Source organism: Lepidochelys olivacea, assembly GCF_965140295.1.
Source record: "Lepidochelys olivacea isolate rLepOli2 genome assembly, chromosome: 13".
Lineage (NCBI taxonomy): Eukaryota > Metazoa > Chordata > Testudines > Cheloniidae > Lepidochelys > Lepidochelys olivacea.
In genome coordinates this window covers 17,593,521-17,611,286 of record NC_140423.1, presented here as the reverse complement: position 1 = coordinate 17,611,286, position 17,766 = coordinate 17,593,521, and the positions used below count along the sequence as shown (strand labels likewise).

The 17,766-nt window shown below is 43.2% G+C and overlaps 1 protein-coding gene across 7 annotated transcripts in view; it reads left to right on the top strand.

Annotated features, from left to right (window-relative positions):
* The window catches only part of STAU1 (staufen double-stranded RNA binding protein 1), a gene marked incomplete at its 3' end in the record, with an annotated part of 52,750 nt that overhangs the window by 19,659 nt on the left and 15,325 nt on the right, over positions 1-17,766 (top strand). For 5 of the 7 annotated variants that reach the window (XM_084645620.1, XM_084645615.1, XM_084645614.1 and 2 more), the window contains exons 4-7: positions 316-440; positions 4,724-4,937; positions 12,444-12,582; positions 13,339-13,504. In XM_084645620.1, the coding sequence (XP_084501746.1) occupies positions 316-440; positions 4,724-4,937; positions 12,444-12,582; positions 13,339-13,504 (644 nt within the window). The remainder of the gene's footprint in view (positions 1-315; positions 441-4,723; positions 4,938-12,443; positions 12,583-13,338; positions 13,505-17,766) is intronic. The other 2 variants (XM_084645617.1, XM_084645616.1) reach the window with 1 other exon arrangement.

Here is a 17,766-nt window from a genome sequence, read left to right as displayed (position 1 = left end):
ACAATTATGGCATTTGCTCTTGAATCTTGAATGCATTCCATTTAAATGCTTTCCATTCAACACACTATGGTTAGAGATCTCCACATCCACAGGTCCACTGGTTTGAGACATGGTTAGAGGTCTCTATCCCAGCAAATAACTCTGACAGTAAAGTAGCATGTTCCCCCTGAACCAGCATGGATTGCAAGCGTCTATCAGTACTTCCATAAAGATACAGAAAATTAATTGTTGCATCTTTTGTAACTTTTTAAATTCTGGACTTTCTGTAGTCTTAATTATGATCTAATAATTTGTGATTTTTGCCTCATCATTCAGCTCCTTCTAACATGGCAAACCCCAAAGAGAAAACCCCAATGTGTCTTGTGAATGAGTTAGCCCGTTTCAACAAGATTCAGCCTGAGTATAAGCTTTTGAGCGAGCAAGGTCCAGCTCACTCTAAGGTAAATATTGCTCATATCAGTTATGCATTTATATTGACAAGTAACTTTGTGAGTGGAAAGGCAAAATGTCTAGCTCTTGTGCAAAATAATCTACTGTAGTAGAGTAATGGGTGGTTTAATGGAACACTGAAAACAATTTAAAGCCTTAAGTGGTTTCCAATTGCAGTCCAGCTTTTTCAGTACAGCCGCATTGGGTATGCTGAAGCATATTACGGTTGAGCTGGGGATGTTATCCCATGGGTTAAAACTTCTCCTCCAATGCTCATTAATTGTTTTTAAAGCTGCTTATTGTAGTTGTTGCAGGAGATGCATAACATATTGTTTGAGACTTGCCCTTAACTGTACACTACTTACTTTTTTCCATTGTCTGCATTGTGGTCATGGCCTTAACATACAGTGTTCAATGGAGTATGTTTTAGCAATCAGTTTCTATTATAATAACCAACTTTGAATTGTTACAAATGTGTTTTATGCTGAAATTTCCCATGCTCTCCCTGCTTGACAGTGATTTTATTTTAAAGTTTGACCTAAATTCCATTCCCCAAAAAACTGTACCTTCAGATGCAGTAAAGATGGCTGAGATTTGTTGTGTCCTCCCCCCTGCCCCCTTAATGAGAACTCGAGCACATTTGTTTGTGGTATGGGAATAGTAAGTTAATAGAAAAATCACTTCTGGGAATTCTCAGTTGGCTACTTAAAATTTAAGAAGTAAAGACAGTCCCTTTCCCCTTGTACATAACTGCACACTTTCATTGACCAGATTGTGCTACTCCTGCTGGAACGGTTTCGTCTGGGAGAATCTTTTCAAAACTCCCCAGAAAATTAGAATTGGAGAGAATCATGGGGTCCCTAGAATTTTTGCTGCATTCTGCAAAGTGTCCATATTCATTTAAAGTAGTGCATTTCCAGTGCTTGCTTTCACAGATCACTTCACCTTTATCACAGGCAATGCAGTGCATTAGAAGTGCTGTAAGAGCTTTTAATAGTCTATTCTCAAGCATTAAACAGTCTGAAATAATGCCTAAAGCAGAGGTGGGCAAACTACGGCCCACGGGCCACATCCGGCCCATGGGACCGTCCTGCCCAGTCCCTGAGCTCCTAGCCCCGGAAGCTAGCCCCCGACCCCTTCCCCGCAGCCTTACCTTGCCGCACCACCGGCGCAATGCTCTGGGCGGCATGGCTGCAGAGCCCAGCCTGACCCAGTGGTCTTTGTGCGCTGCTGCCTGTCCTGGAGTCAGAGGGTGGAAGAGGGTGGGATATTTCCCAGGGAATGCCTGGCTGCTAAATGATGAACTAGCACTCAGCTGAACCCTCAAGGGTTAACACGTTGTTGTTAATGTATCCTCACACTCTGCAAGGCAGCATGAAAGGAGGGAGAGGAGACAGCATGGCAGAGAGAGACACCCTGTGTGTGTGAGATGTGCATTGCCCCTTTAAGTAGGATGACGCCACTCTTAAGTACACTGCCTTTTTAAGTAGATCAGCAAGTTGAGACAGCAGCTGCTGCCAGCAAGCTCCCTCCATCCTGATCCCTGTTGTGTCCCACACACACTTTGCTCTGTGGAGGTGGGGTACAGTAGCGGGGGGAAGGGGGACACCCTGACATTAGCACCCATCTTCTCTCCTCCTCCCTTCCCACCCCCACCCCGCACAGCAAGCAGGAGGCTCCTGGGAGCAACTCCAAAGCAGAGGGCAGGAGCAGCACATGGCAGTGGGGGGAGGGACAGCTGAACTGCTGGCAATTGATAGCCTGCTGGGTGGCTGCCACATAGGGAATTTAAGGGAGTGGGGAGCTGATGGGGGTGCTGCCGGTACACCCAGGTTACAAGCCCCCACCAGCTAGCTTCAGTGGGCTTTTCTTTCTGCAAGCAGTGGACAAAGCAGGGAGCTGCCAAACAACATTTTAAGGTAGCATTGCAGAACTTTAAACTAGCGTGTTCTCTAATTGATCAGCAACGTTTTTAACTGGGAGGATGTTAAGAGAGGAATTACTGTACCCTATTGTAGCTGACAGTGAAGTGCAATTTACTAGAATCCTGCTTTCTAGATAGTTGAGAGCAAGATTTTAGTAAATTTCACTTAACTGCAAACACACAATACAGTGGAATCTCATAGGGCATTAATCCACTTTGAAATAAATTACTTTACTATTCTAGTCTTCAGTGCCTTATGGAATTAGTGGTGCTCATGGTTTAAAAATATTACATTGCATGGACCCATTTGTGTACTTTCTGTGCCATAATATTCCACTGAAATTTTGGCAGGTTGTAGTAAATACTTCGTTTCTTGAGTGTCTGCTGTTAGCATTCAAATGCCTACCTTAAAAGGCTGTAGCAAATATACAGGAGGCTTCTGATGATGGAAAAGGAGTTGGAATATTAAACTTTTTTCTTTAGTAAAGCTCTGCATTTTGTGGATCCTGAGGCTAAGACCTACAGGGAAAATCTGGTGAAATGTTTTTATCTGTTTAAGTTGCTTTAGGCAAGAGGTCTGTGCTGTAGTAGTAATTATGAATGTCCCATGCACACGAGAACAGTCGTTTTCAACTTGTGGTCCACAGACCCCTAGGTGGTCTGCAAACTGCCTTAAGATTTCCAAAGGGGTCTGCATCTCTATTTGAAATTTTTTAAGAATCTGCAAAAGAAAATAGGTTGGAAACCACTGCCCTAGGAGAATATGCTTAGGTGTGATTGTTTTTAAAACATATTAAATTGATTTTGCTCCAAGATCAACACAATTCCATTAATTTTTATCTAGTGTCTTAAGCCAAAGATTCCATGTGCAAAGCAGGAAAGGGTTACATTTTTAAAAAATAAGTATTTGGGAAGAATAATCAAGGCATATACTCATTTACATTGTTACTCCGATCAAAATTAAACTTAACCTGCTTTGGATTTGATTCACTTGTGGAAAATTAGGCTAATAGATCTGTCCTTACCCCACTTTACTTATAGTGATGTATTACAAAGTTTCTGTAGTTGTTACACTTGTGTAAAATAACTGTTTATCACCATATGGGGCTGAAAAACTATGCATCTATGACAGTGATTCCCCAAACCTTTTCTGTTCCCTTTCCCTTCCCCCCACATTACCCATAATGGAACTTGTCCACCTGGGGCTGTAGCCGGGAGCTGAGGCCGGAGCTGAGACTGGGTGGTGCACTTCCCCCTTCCTCCCATGTGACACCCCCCAAACGTTCCTCCATGTCCCCCTTTGGGGGGCATGCCCCACACTTTGGGAACCACTGACCTATGACAACGTAAGAACTGTTATTCCTTAGTGCCTTACATATTTTTGTTCTGACCTCTGAAAAATATAACCCAAATTGAAAGCCTAAAGTAACAAGTGAATGACTTATGTCAGAGGTTCCCAAATTTTTGTTACTGCATACCCCCTTCCAAATCCCCCAGCTGCCCGTGTACCCCTACCCATCTCATCACTGATACTTTGTTCTTCCTAACACTATCTGTCTTTAGCCATCTGTCCATATTTCAGTTATGTACAGATATAGTTAGTGTGACACATACAACTGAAAAAAAAACCAACCCTGACTAAGTTCAGAGCTCAGTTAGACTAGGCAGTTGCTGGGCAACTGAGCCCACACTGTACAGTGATTGGAGGTGAGGGTTCTGTATGTCAGTATCTCTGTGTTCTTATTGGTACATTTTGAAGTCAATTAACTACCATGTTTTATATAACAAATTCCCACACAGAGTTTTAAAGTTTCGTTTGAGTAGCCTATTATGAACATGCAATAAATAAAATCCACCATTACACAATTTTTCCTGCGTTCCCCCAGAGATGTTTCGCGTACCCCCAGGGTACAGGTAGCGCACTTTGGGAACCCCTGACTTATGCAATATAAAATGTAATTCTACATAAGCAGTCTGCATTTTGAGAAGATTTAGGAGAATCATATTGGCATTATAAACATTAAAATCATACAATAAATTTCTCACAGTAACAGCCCTTTGTGTAGCCATTACCGGTCTACCTACATCTGTGCACATCCTTCAATTCAGACTCCCCAAATGTCTTGCAGTGGGGAGCTGTGTGGTTAGTACTGTTATAACAGTTTTTGTTAATCCCTGCATTCAGTAGCCCAGGAAACCAAAAGTGTAACTTCAGCTACCGTGTTGAAAAGGCTTTATTTAAGTTGTGCTTAGTAGTAAATAACCTTTCTGATTGTAGCAGAAGGCATATTAAACACATAAGAGGTCCTAACAAAAAATGCGAAATGGTGGTGTCACTTATAATAAAGAACTTGGACTTCTTGTTTGTAGGTGTTTACAGTGCAGCTGACTCTTGGGGACCAGCACTGGGAAGCTGAAGGAACTAGTATTAAAAAAGCTCAACATGCGGCAGCTGCCAAAGCTTTGGAAGGGACAAAATTTCCTAAACCTACAGCTCGCCCGTCTCGTAGTGAAGGAAAGAATCCAGGTATTTTCCAGGACAGGCTCTTTAAAAATGTGTATAGGATACCCACATCTGAACTTGGTATGTATAAGTTGCTTAAGATTGTGCTTACTTGGTGATCTTGAAGTGACATTCTGTACAGTCAGTGGCAACTGTCAAAATACGTGAGATCTTCATCTTAATCTAAAGGTCACCTGTCTGCAATGTGGAATTGTTCAAATGCCTCTGACCACCAGAGAATATTTTGAAGTGTCATTTTTTCCCTACACCTAGATATGCATTGTAGTAAGTTTTTAAAGAAACTTCAGTTTCAATTTTACTGTTTGTATTTTGCCATCTAACACTTCAGTTAGAGTATCCTTGTAAAGATTGACTTGCCCATGGATAGAATTTTTTTTTTACTGTAATTGAATTATGGTGAGGGTAGATAATAAGACTTTTTGCTTGGGCAATTCTGAAAACCTGAAGCTGCAAAAATCAAAGTGTTTTACTTTGGTTTCTACTGACATTTTCTATTGGGTACATTTTGAAGGATTTTATGAGAACTTCCAAATATAATCAAAATACATGCATAAAATTTGTAGTACTGAATGTAAAATTATTGTAGTTGGCATTTCAGTTAAAAGGTTTCTAATTGCTAAGTCAGCATTTAAGTGGGACCTGTGTATTGAAAATAAAAATGTTCTGATTTCACTCAGCTTCTGTAGTAAGAACTTTTTGTAATTGGTAAAGTGAAATCTGAATAATCTTATCTTTCTTTTACTGCATGCTCTTGACTTAACTTTATTTTCTGTATATTTTGTATCCAAGACTTTCCAGTCAGATCATAGAATCATAGAATATCAGGGTTGGAAGGGACCTCAGAAATCATCTAGTCCAACCCCCTGCTCAAAGCAGGACCAATCCCCAATTTTTGCCCCATCCCTAAATGGCCCCCTCAAGGATTGAACTCTCAACCCTGGGTTTAGCAGGCCAATGCTCAAACCACTGAGCTATCCCTCCCCCCACAGTACATTAGTATAACATCTTGGTAATTAACCAACAACATCAACAAAATTAGTACAGATTTTAAAACCACAATACGAAAGATAAAAAACATTCAACCCTTCTCCTAAATCACACTTTTAAGATACACTATAAAACAATTAGAGCCCTGCGTGGATACAAAATTTATATCTGTGGATATAAAGCAGATATCAGCGGAGCTGCAGTGCTGTATCAGGAACCGCAGCGGCCTCAGCATGTTGGACCGTCGCTCGCAGGAGCCAGCCCCCAGCCCGGGCAGCTCCTCTGGCATGGCTCTTCTGCCCCCAGCCCTGCCCGCTGGGGCAGGCACCAGGCTCACCAGCAGCTGTCCCTGGTCATGCTGGAGACGCACACTGCTGCACGGAAGGGACTCCTGCCTGGGAGCATGCGAGGCACTTGCGCACACCAGCATGACCAGGGACAGCTGCCAATGAGCCTGCTGGCTGCCCCGGTGGGCAGAGCTTGAGGCGGTACAGCCATTCTGGACGAGCTGCCCAGGCGGGGTGCTGGCTCCTGCGAGTGATGGCCCAACATGCAGCTGTTGTTGCCGCTGCCATTCCTGGTACACCACTGGAGCTCTGCAGATATCCACATCTGTGGATATAAATTTTATATCTGCGCAGGGCTCTACAAACTATAATGAAATGATAAAAAATCATGAATAAGTTGAGCCATTTAGCCCATAAAGAAGATGAATTTCACTCAGCTCTTTCCTTGTATTTGCCACTGCCTAAGCAAATAGGGCAACTGCTCATATAACCAACACATTATTGCTACATAATAAATATTCTTCTTAGAGTGTTTGTCCCTCTGTGTATTTCACTGTGGCTACACATGTGCCCGGGACCAGAGAATTTTGAAAACAATGTCAAGTAATCCACATGTGCTTCCTTGCCTATCCCATGCCTTTGACTGAAGAGATAAAGGGTGCAGTGGACTCTCTGCCTCTGTAGTTCCTTCTAACCTTGTATGGTCCAGGTCAGTGTCCAAAGCTTTGGTTTATCCTTAATCTGTGAATATGTATCTGTAAATCATTTAAAAAGTTTATAGAGTTTTATCTGATAATTTTAATGTTAGCCTCCCTGACATGGGGAGCCCTCCCATACCCTGTTTTGGGTACTGGACTATGTACAGGACTCCAGCTTCAAAATTTGTGCTTCCTGCCCACGCTGCTTCTTGGTCAGCGATGACCACCAACGCTGCTTGTATTGCCTTGTGGGAACCCTCATTGCAGCAAGGTGTAGTATCTGCCATTCATTTCCCAGTTGTATCCGGGAAGAGCGTCAATTTTGCCTTAAGAAGCACCTCATGGAGAGGGCCCAAAGACCGCAATTGGACCCAGGCCAGCAAACCCACCAGACATATTCCCGGTTGAGCAAAGAATGTGCCTCCTGCCACAAGGTCTAGCTCAGGAGTGAGGGAGTTTACCCCTACAGATCCGTCATCAGGGTCTGATTGGGAGAGCAGGGAGCGTTCTCAAAAGCATGAAACTAAATCCTTCTGAGTGGATTTGGAGGCAAAGTAGGATTCTGCCTAAACCGAGGAAGTGTCTAAGATCAGCCCAAGAGAAGTTAGTACATCCTAAGTCTCAGGGGCAGTCCAAGGCTCCATTGGCACCAGATTGCGGTTCGGCAGCAATGGTGCCTCCAGTATTGCCCAGCACAAACCTGGGGTCTGCTGGCACTGATGAAGAGCAATCACTGAGACCCTTGGCTAGCCGTGGTACTGAGTTTGTCTTCCATGGCCGTAGCACAAACTATCCCTTTTACAGCTCTGTTGGTTTGAGTGGACAGGACCCCTCACTCCACGAAAAGCCAAGTCCTGTGCTCCTCCTGAGGACTTTGCTCTCCCAGATCTGATGTCTCATACTCTGTCAAGTTCCTCTTTCTCAAGAAAGATCCTAATTCCATTCAAGAGCCAATTTTTGGGAGGAGTCTGTCTCCCATTCCATCTTTGGGTTGTGACTTCCCTCCAGCAGCACTATAGATACCGCCAGTGGATCTAGAATTGGCTTTCTCTTCTTCGGGAGATTCTGAACTGCATGATGAAGTGCTATTTCATCCTCCAAAGCTTCTTCCCAGACCCAAGGCCTAGACCAGCTTGGGATCAGCCTGCACCTCATCACCTGCCTTTGAGCCATTGTTAGTCTATGCCATGGGGACCTCCGCAACCCCCATTCAATCTACCTGTTGGCCGTAGTGGCGGGTTTGGACTTGTACCATCCTGCAGAGTTGGTTCCTTCTGCTAAGGAGTGGTCTCATCCCTCCCCTCTGAGGGGGCAACTGGAGTTGCCTCCTGATCCAATTGAAGAGGAATAGTACATGCCTGATCCAGCAGTTCTGCCGGAATCAATAAGGTTGTATCTTTGTCCCCAGATGAGGCTGTGGCTCTGTCTCCATCCTGCTCTTCAATCAGTGATAGATGCAGCTGATAAATCTTCAAGGGCAATGGCTACTGCCATTGAAATGAACAAGGAATCATAGCTTCATGCGTCGGGGTTTCCCCAGGGAGGTTTAGAACACCATTGAGGAACTGCCCTATGGTGAAACTCATGAACTTAACCAGAAGATGGATGAGAAGGATTCCAGGGCCACCCTCTGCTCCCTGGGAATATATACTCCTGTCCCAAAATGAAAATTTCATAGGCAGTTATACAAATCTAGACTGATGGCTCAACAGTTCTGCCACCAGTGACCTTATGAGCCATTCCATAAGAGGCAGTGGGTTCGAAAGCCCTACTTCCCCACGCTTTCCTCAGCAGGTTCTTCCTCCCAATTCTAGCCCTTTGAGTGTTTTTGATGGCCGCTCAAGAGCTGCAAACCATTAAATCCAACACCTGCTAATCTCCATGTATTCTTTGGGAGTTCTCTTTTTCCACACCTGGAGTGCAATAACAAACTGAGTGCTGAATGTCATCCATTCTGGCTGTATGATAGTTTGTGTCTACCTTGTGCACCCCATTTCCCTATCTCTTTTCAGAAGCCTTGTCATGAGAAGATTCTCAAACAAGCAGTAGAATCCATCTTAGAGTGAAGAGTGATAGAGCAGGTTCCTCTTCAGTACCACATTTTTACTGGATGTATTTCCTAGTACCCAAAAAGAAGAGTGATTGGAGACCCATTCTGGATCTTTGCCATCTCAACAGTTTTATTTGCAGATTCAAGAATCCATGGTCACGTTGTCATCTATAATCCCATCCCTGGAACAGAGAATATGGCTTTCAGCTCTTGATATGAAGGATGCCTACTTTCACATAGACATCTACCCTGCTCAAATGTTTTCTCAGATTTACGGTGGGCTTTGACCACTTTCATTATGAAGTACTCCCTTTTGGCATTGCTTCCGCCCCCAGGGCCTTCATCAGGGTATTCTCTGTAGTGGCAACCTATATAGAGACACAGCCTATATACCAAAAAGCCTGTGCATCGACTTTGGAAATGCTGCAACTCCTCTCCTCATTGGGGCTCAGTGTAAACTTTAGCCTTTATTGGTGCATCCTTAAATTGGATCATGGCAAGGACTTACCTGCAGATGGACAGGTTTCAGGCTTGGCTTCAAACAATGTACTCATCAAACCACCAATCTCAGTGCTATAGTGAGTGTTCCTACCAAAATAATATCATCCCTGCAATGGTGGAAGAATCCCCTTCAGGTATGTTTGGGTATTTCCTTTCTTGCCTCCCCTCCAAACAAGGGCGATCATTACAAATGTCTCCCTGTTGGGTTGAGGAGTTCACGTGGACAACTGTACAGTGCAGAGCACCTGGACATCTCAAGTGTCCAGGATGCACATCAAAGTTCTGGAATTGTGAGCAGTTTGAAAGACTTGTGAAGCCTTTCTCCCATTCATTCAAGGTCACCATGTCCTCAGTGTAGGACAACATCATGACTGTCTTGCATCAACAAATGTGGGGAGGAAAATCTGTCCACCTGCATGCAGAACTGGTTAGTTTGTACAACTGGTGCATCAGCAGTCAGATCACCCTGTGGGCAGTCTACCCTCTGGGAAATCAGAACATGCTAGAGGACTCTTTCAGCAGACATTTTGCTGTTAGCCACAAGTTGGTGCTACACAACTGTGTGGTGAACCATATCTTTGCTCTCTATGGGACCCCCCACTAGGGACCTGTCTGCCTACCAAATTAACAGGAAGTACGAAATATACTGCTCCAGAAGCCTAGGTTGCCACTCATAGGGTGACACTTTACTTCTTCCATGGTCAGACCACCTGAACTATGCCTTCCCTCCACTACCACTTCTACTTCCGGTCTTACAGGAGATTTGGCAGGACAGGGCATGAGTCATCCTCATTGCCCACAACTGGCCGAGATGGTTTTGGTTTACGAACCTCTGTGCATGTCATCTTGGGCACTGATCATTATTACGATATTTTCCAATCTCCTGACCAAGCATCCCAACCCCTGTCCACTTCACCTCAGGGTGTGGTTTTTGGATGGGCATCATCCATAGAATGATCATGTTCTGGAGAAGTACAGAGCTTCTTTTCTAATAGTAGAAAGGAGTTCATTAGAAAATGTCATCTAGCCAAGTGGAGGTGTTTTTCTGTCTTATGTGTACCTCAGAAGCAGTGGCTGTTCCTCTTATCTTTGACTATATTCTTTCCTTAAAGACACCAGATTTGTCTATTAGCTCCTTCTGGGTCCAGTTGGCAGCAGTCAGTGCATACCATCCACCTTCACAGTGTTACTCGATCATCATGCATCCACTGACTAGCAAACTCTGGAAAGGTATAGTTAGAATCAGTCTGTCTCTGTGTCTCTGTCTTCCTGAGAACCCTTGTAACATTTTGTGAACAAGTTTGGGAACCACTGAGGTAGCAGATTTGAAGGCACGGGAGAGCGAGAGAGAGAAAATAGCTTGCTTAATCAGATTTAAATCTTGTTCTTTTGTTACTCAAACCATTAGTTTCTTGTTTCCAGGTCTCTCCTATCCATGAAGGTTGCATTCCTGGTAGCCATCACTTCACCCAAGAGGGTTGGTGAATTTGGAGCCCTGATGGCGGAGCCCCTTATGCTATGTTTCATAGGGACAAGTTTCATTACCTTTATGTCCTAAATTTAATCCCCAGAGTAGCTTGAGTTTCCCCTGAGCCAGTCAATTCATTTACTTGTATTCTTTCCAAAACTTCAAAGGAGGCTCCATTCCCTTTGCATTTGGTGTGCCTTGGCCTGCAAAGGATAAAAACAATCAGTCTCCCAGACTATTTGTCACCATAGTGGAAAGAGTTCAGGGTCAGGCTAAAGCCTGTTAAAGAATCTCTCAATGGATCTTGGGTTGTATTTTGCTCTGTCAGCTATCCTAATTTTTCTCCCTCCCTCCATGTGGTAAGGGCTCATTGCACAAGAATGCAAGTGACATCTGTGGCATCACTTCAGGAAGTACCTCTGCTTGATACCTGCAAAGCATCTACATGGAGTTCTAGCAAGACATTTGTGAGACTTTGTGCTTTGGTCCAGGACTCCTCTGATGCATCCTTGGGAATAGTACTCCTTTGTTTGGCTCTGCCATCTGCATCTTTAACCGTCTTCCTCTTGAGTACTGCATGTGAATCACCCACAGTGGAATACATGTAGGGACCAGCACTTGAAGAGAAAGTTACCTTGTAGTAATTGGAGGTTCTTTGATGTGTGGTCCCTGTCTGTATTTTATTACCGTCCTCCCTCCTCTGCTTTGGATCATCTTTTCGTTCGCAATGGAGAGGGGATAACTGTCTTTACCTTTTATCTCCTTGGTTGGAGACATAAGGTGAACCAGGGCGCATGTGCGGATGAAGGGATTCTGCTTTCAAAATTCTCTGGCTCCAGACGCATGGAGTGCACACTTTCACACAGTGAAATAGAGACCACACATCTGGAAGAACATCCCGTTAGTATAAGGTAACTATCTTTGTCTTCTAGTTTTGGCCCAGATGCTTTGTTTCATTGGGTCCAAAATTAGAGAGCCATTAATTTCTTAAATGGCAATAAAATTACAAGCTAGTGTAGCAAATCTTCAACCTGGCCAGACCCACCTGGAGGCAAACAGCTGTGCCTCTTAATGCCATTGTATGTCCCTTCCAAATAAACCAACTGCATTGTTTGGAAATGGAGAACTGTAAAGGCCCTCTTTAGCTTATTGTTCATAATTTCCGAATATTTCTTTCCAGTTAAATGCCAAAGGTAAAATTATACAGCTGTTTGTTAATATAAAAGAAGGTACCTCTTGGGAAAGAAACCTTCATTTTTGTGTGGTTTCCCATAACATTTGGTAGTATTGTATAAAGGAAGTATCCTAAAAATGTATCAGAACCTAGAAAGCTCAATTGATTGCAACAAGACTTGCCAGTCCAATAGCAGTACTAGATTGCTCTGGGATCCATTTTATGTATGTGGTAAACTTTTTGTACATACTTTCACTCATACTCATTCACAAATTCACTACAGATTATTGTGATGTGTGCACCAAGAATCTAGTCCCAATCTGTCCTGGTTTGAGATTTTTACCTGATTTTACTCTGCCTTGACACTTAGACAGCTATATTCTATATTTCTATTTATCTAGATAGTGTAACCCCCACAGTGGAGCTAAATGCTCTTTGCATGAAGCTGGGAAAGAAACCTATGTACAAACCTATTGACCCTTACACAGGGATGAGATCTACCTACAACTATAATATGAGAGGTGGTGCTTATCCTCCACGGTATGTACTACAGTTTTTCAGTTTTGTAATCAGTCCCGTACTCTTTGAGTTCCTTTCTTCAATATGCATGCATTGCTGCTGCTACTTTTAAAATAATCTCTAAAAATAAAACATGCCTTAAAGGGACACTCAGCTTTAGCCAGTATATTCTTCAGGAACCACTCCTGCCCCAAGTACCTCTGCAAGTTTGTTTTTTACAATCATATTTTCTTTAAATTTTTCTCTTTATTGTGTGGAAAAAATCCAAAGCAGGGAAAGGAGCTAAACAGTGAAATTGTGCAGTTCAGAACATATTCATTGTTGTTTCACTAAATAAACTGACAAAATTTCCTCTAAGTTATAATCTTAGGTGTGAGGGAAAATAGGAAAAACATTTTTAGACATGTTTTATTCTGAAGTTGGCTGTATGCCTTTAAGTATTGACTTTGGTCTGAAATACTTGAGTATAAAAATCCATTGTTCCTTGCTTAGTCATTTGTCAAGTGTATAAAAACTTAATTTACTATGCTATCATTCTCTGTGCTTCAAAAGTATTAAAAATGTGTTTAACTTAGTGTAGATATTGTAAGTATTTAAAAAGTCCTACATTAGTCATTCAAATTGGTCAATGTATTCAAATTGGCTCTCTACTATAGGAGTTTATTGTTGAGCTTCAGTTGCTGAGAGACTCATTAATAGATGATGTTTAACCCTAAATGTTGACTTTGTAGCTTACCAGCAATTTTCAATCAGGCAAACTTGCCTTTCTAATTTTAGGTACTTTTACCCATTTCCTGTTGGACCCTTACTTTATCAAGTTGAGCTCTCTATTGGAGGACAGCAGTTTCATGGGAAAGGAAGAACAAGACAGGCTGCTAAGCATGATGCAGCTGCTAAAGCACTGAAAATTCTGCAAAATGAGCCCCTGCCTGAGAAACCAGAGGTAGGAATTAACCTGAAAATGTCTGAAATGAATTGAGGTACCTTAAAAGTGGAAATGCAGTTTTAAATATTCTTTGCTCGTTTAAAAAGAAACTGCACTTCTTGGAAGACTTAATTTTAACAGCTTAACACTTGTAGTATCTAATGGAGCCACTTATAGGACAAATAGAACTACATCTACACAATCAGGGTTTCCCTGTGTGAGGTCATATTCATTGCTTTGTGCTATCATAATTCCTGTAGCATTGTCACCAGTAGACTGATCCCTGATGGGTGATAGGCAGCAGGAACAGATAAACTGTTAATATTTAACTTACGATGGTGTGGTTGGTGCTGTACAAACCTATGGCGAGAGATCTCTCACAAGCAACTTGCAGCTTAGTTCAGACACCTCTAGTACATAGTGTCAGTATGAGTTTGACATGATGTAGGAATTTTGCCAGGAGTGTGGATAAACACTGTAGAAGTTTGAAAAGGTTTAGAAGAATGAGAGGCTATTGGAAGATAAGGAATTGTATGGAAGATGCATGAAGAGGTGCGGGTGTGTTCCTGGGGGGGTGCATTTCTAGGTATGCCTTGGGGAAAATTTGTGCGTCTGTCTTAAATGTTTATGCTTAAACTTGTATATTAAGTACCCAGAGCAACAGTGCATGCTTAACATATATTGTAAAAAAGAACAGATATGTGCAGGGCTTCAAAGGTGAGGAAGAAATGCCTTAAGCCAATTTGGATGGTGGAGAATTCAGAGTGGTTTGAACTGAGTGACATGACTAGAGATAGAGATTTTTTAGCTGTGTTTTCTGTATGGACTGGAAGCAAGAAGCTAGGGGCCGGAATGAATTAGCTTGCAGTATGCAAGGCCAGAGATGACCACACATTGGTATTTCTCTAAGTCTAGTACTAAAAATCAAACCAATTTACCTGCAAATTTCTGCCTTAATAGATCGCAAACGCTAAGGTGGAACTGTTTCTGTACGTTTTTCATTAATTTTGTTTTTCACTATATTCATGAAGTGTCAACTGTTCTTTACATTCTTCATATGTATTTAATCATTTGAACACATCTAGACTACAAACTATAACATAGCTACTAATGAAATAAGTTATGGGGTATTTCTTGGATTGCCCTCCCTTGGCAGTTTAAAAAAGGAGAAAAGATAGTCCAATAAAGAAAAATCTGGTCATCTTAACAAGGAAAAGTTTGTAAAGTTTCAAAATTATGAGCAGGGAATGCTTCAATGCATCTGGAACTAGAGGTTAAAACTATTATGCTAATTAATATTTTGAAACTAAAAGGGGAAGTCACTGAAATAGCATCAGTAGAGGTGGCACTGATGAACTAATTACATTTAGGGAGTTTGAAGTTGACCGCATTCACTATTGTAGGGGTATGGGTTAAGACCTGAAATGGTCATTCTATGTCCTTTCCTTTCGGTTCTGTCACACCATGGTAGACTCAAAATGAGTGAATCTGAAATCAGAAAAGTGTTAGACCTTGATGTAAAAACCTTTTGATTACTGCTTTTTGATCTGGAAGGCCAAATGTCTTAACTACATCTTCTCCTGGGGTGCACTCCAAGAGATGAACATTCTAGCTCTAGCACTGATTCTGATGCTGCCTGAACAGCTGTCATATGCTTCAGCATGTTCCTCAATTCTATACCAGTTGTGCTATTGTGTGGACCAGAGTTTGCGAACATAAAGAGTACATACCCACATGCCTGTATGTAGTTTGGACTTTGACGGCTGGAAGCAGGCATGATGTACATAGTACTGAGAGAACCAGAAATATTGGATGTTTTTATTATGAGAAGCATGTTGAGATTTACTTACTCCCACACTAAGTATTAGTGAATGAGAGAGAGAAAGTAAAACTGTCTGAGAACAAGTGAAAATGGTAAGTATTTTGTTTACGCATATTTCACTTGGGTTGGGATGTAGGACCATAAATGGTGAGTAGTAAACTAGATTTCTAAATGCTTAATGTCTCAATCTAAGGGCATGGCTACACTGGAAACTTCAAAGCACTGTCACGGGAGCACTCCCACAGCAGCGCTTTGAAGTGCGAGTGTGGTCGCGCACAAGCACTGGGAGAGAGGTCTCCCAGCGCTCCTGGTAATCCACCTCCACAAGGAGATTAGCTCCAAGCGCTCTGAGCCTGTTTACACTAGCGCTTCAAAGTGCTCTGACTTGCTGTGCTCGGAGGGGTGATTTTTCACACCCCTGAGCCAGCAAGTTAGAGAACTATAAAATGTAAGTGTAGCCAAGCCCTAAGATGGTAGTAACTCAAGGAAACTGTTTTTTAATTAGAGCTATTTTTAACCTGACAAGGCCTCTTCAGGGTATATTTATTTTCCAAGTTAAAAAAGCTAACCCATTTTCCATATGGTGTTATGGAATGAAGTGATTAGTAAATTGACACTATTCCTCTCCACTGTGGTACCTTCCCCACCAGTGCCTGACAGCTCAAGTCCTAGAGTTCCTTAGTCATTGTTGTTCTGCCTATCAAATTCACCTTTGTACCTTGTGCGGAACATGAGTGCAGTAAGGCCATAACAAACTTATGAAACAGTAATTTGTGATGTGCTCAAGATAGCATTGCTCTACTAGTGGAAGGTGCATGATCTTAGGCCTGGTCTACAGTATGCGGTTATTTTGGAATTAGCCGAGTTACCTCGAAATAAAACTGGTTCTGTCCACACGACCAAATCAGTTTTTTCGATTTTAAAGGGCTCTTTACTCTGATTTCTGTACTGCACCTCAGCAAGTGGAGTAGCGCTAAAATCGAGATCACAGTTCCGGGTTACAGGTACTGTGGACACAATTCAACTATATTGGCCTTCGGGAGCTATCCCAGAATGCTCCCTTGTGATTGCTCTGGACAACACTCTGAACTCCGATGCACTAGCCAGGTAGGCAGTAAAAGCCCTGGGGACTTTTGAATTTCCTGTTTGGTCACCACCATCACAGGGGACTATGCAGTCCCAGATTCACAGACAAGCTCCAGCATGGTCCGACTGGGAGGTACTGGATCTCATTGCATGTTGGGGAGACTAATCTTTTATGGCAGAACTACATTCCAAAAAAAGGAACGCAGATACGTATGCTAAAGTCTCCAGGGCCATGATGGAAAGTGGCTACTCCAGGAACACAGAACAGTGTCGTACAAAAATCAAGGCGCTCAGGCAAGTGTACCAAAAATTCAGGGAGGCGAACAGGTGCTCTGGGTCACAGCCCCATACATGCTGCTTCTACCGTGAGCTGCATGCAGTTATGGGGGGTGACGACACCACTACCCCACCACTGTCCGTGGACACCTGCAAGGGGGGAGTAGCATGGAGCGAGGAGGATGAGTTTTTGGAGGACAAAGAGGAGGAGGAGGACAGTGCACAAGCGGCAAGTGGGAATCTGTTTTCTCCCCTAGCCAGGAACAATTCTTAATGCTGGAGCCAATAGCCTCCCCCTACTCCCAAAGCATGCTTCCGGACCATGACCCTGGAGAAGGCACTTCTGGTGAGTGACAGCTTGATTGGAGCCACGCAGTAGGGGGTGGAGGGAAACCCAGCCGTGCAGGGTTGTTCGCGTTTAGTTTAAAGGGCTCATCCCTGCTCAGAGCTTCATCAGAGCCCTGCAGTGGGTGTGGGGGGCAGGAGGGAGGGTGTTGTGTGAAGCAATCATCCCAGAGAGCCCGCAGGCTGCCTGCAAGCTGAATTCTGTTGCCTGGCCACATGTGATGGCTTACTCACACCAAAGTGGCAGGCACTTCAGCATAAGAGGCAAAATGAGACCTTGTACAGAAAGAACATGTTCTGTGTACTATGAATTGCCTGTTTCACTGAGAAACAGTGTCACATTTTAGAGAACAAACACTACCCTCCCTTTTTCTCCGCCTGCAGCAGGCGCAAATGTTTCAACGCGGCCCCTATCTACTCCGTCCCAGAGGCTGGTCCAGATTAGAAGGCGGAAAAAATGAACTTGGGACGACATGTTTGCCGAGCTCATGCAGTCCTCCTGCACTGATAGGGCTCAGTTGAATGTGTGGAGGCAAACAATTGCGGAGTCACGTAAAGCATTACATGAATATGAAGATAGGAGGGACGTGCGCAATGAGAGCAGGCAGGATGCGATGGTCAAGCTCATGGGAGAGCAAACGGACATGCTCCTCTGTATGGTGGATCTAATGCAGGAAAGGCAGTAAGACCACAAACTGCCGCTGCAGCCCCTGAATAACCACCCTCCCTCCTCCCCAAGTTCAATAGCCTC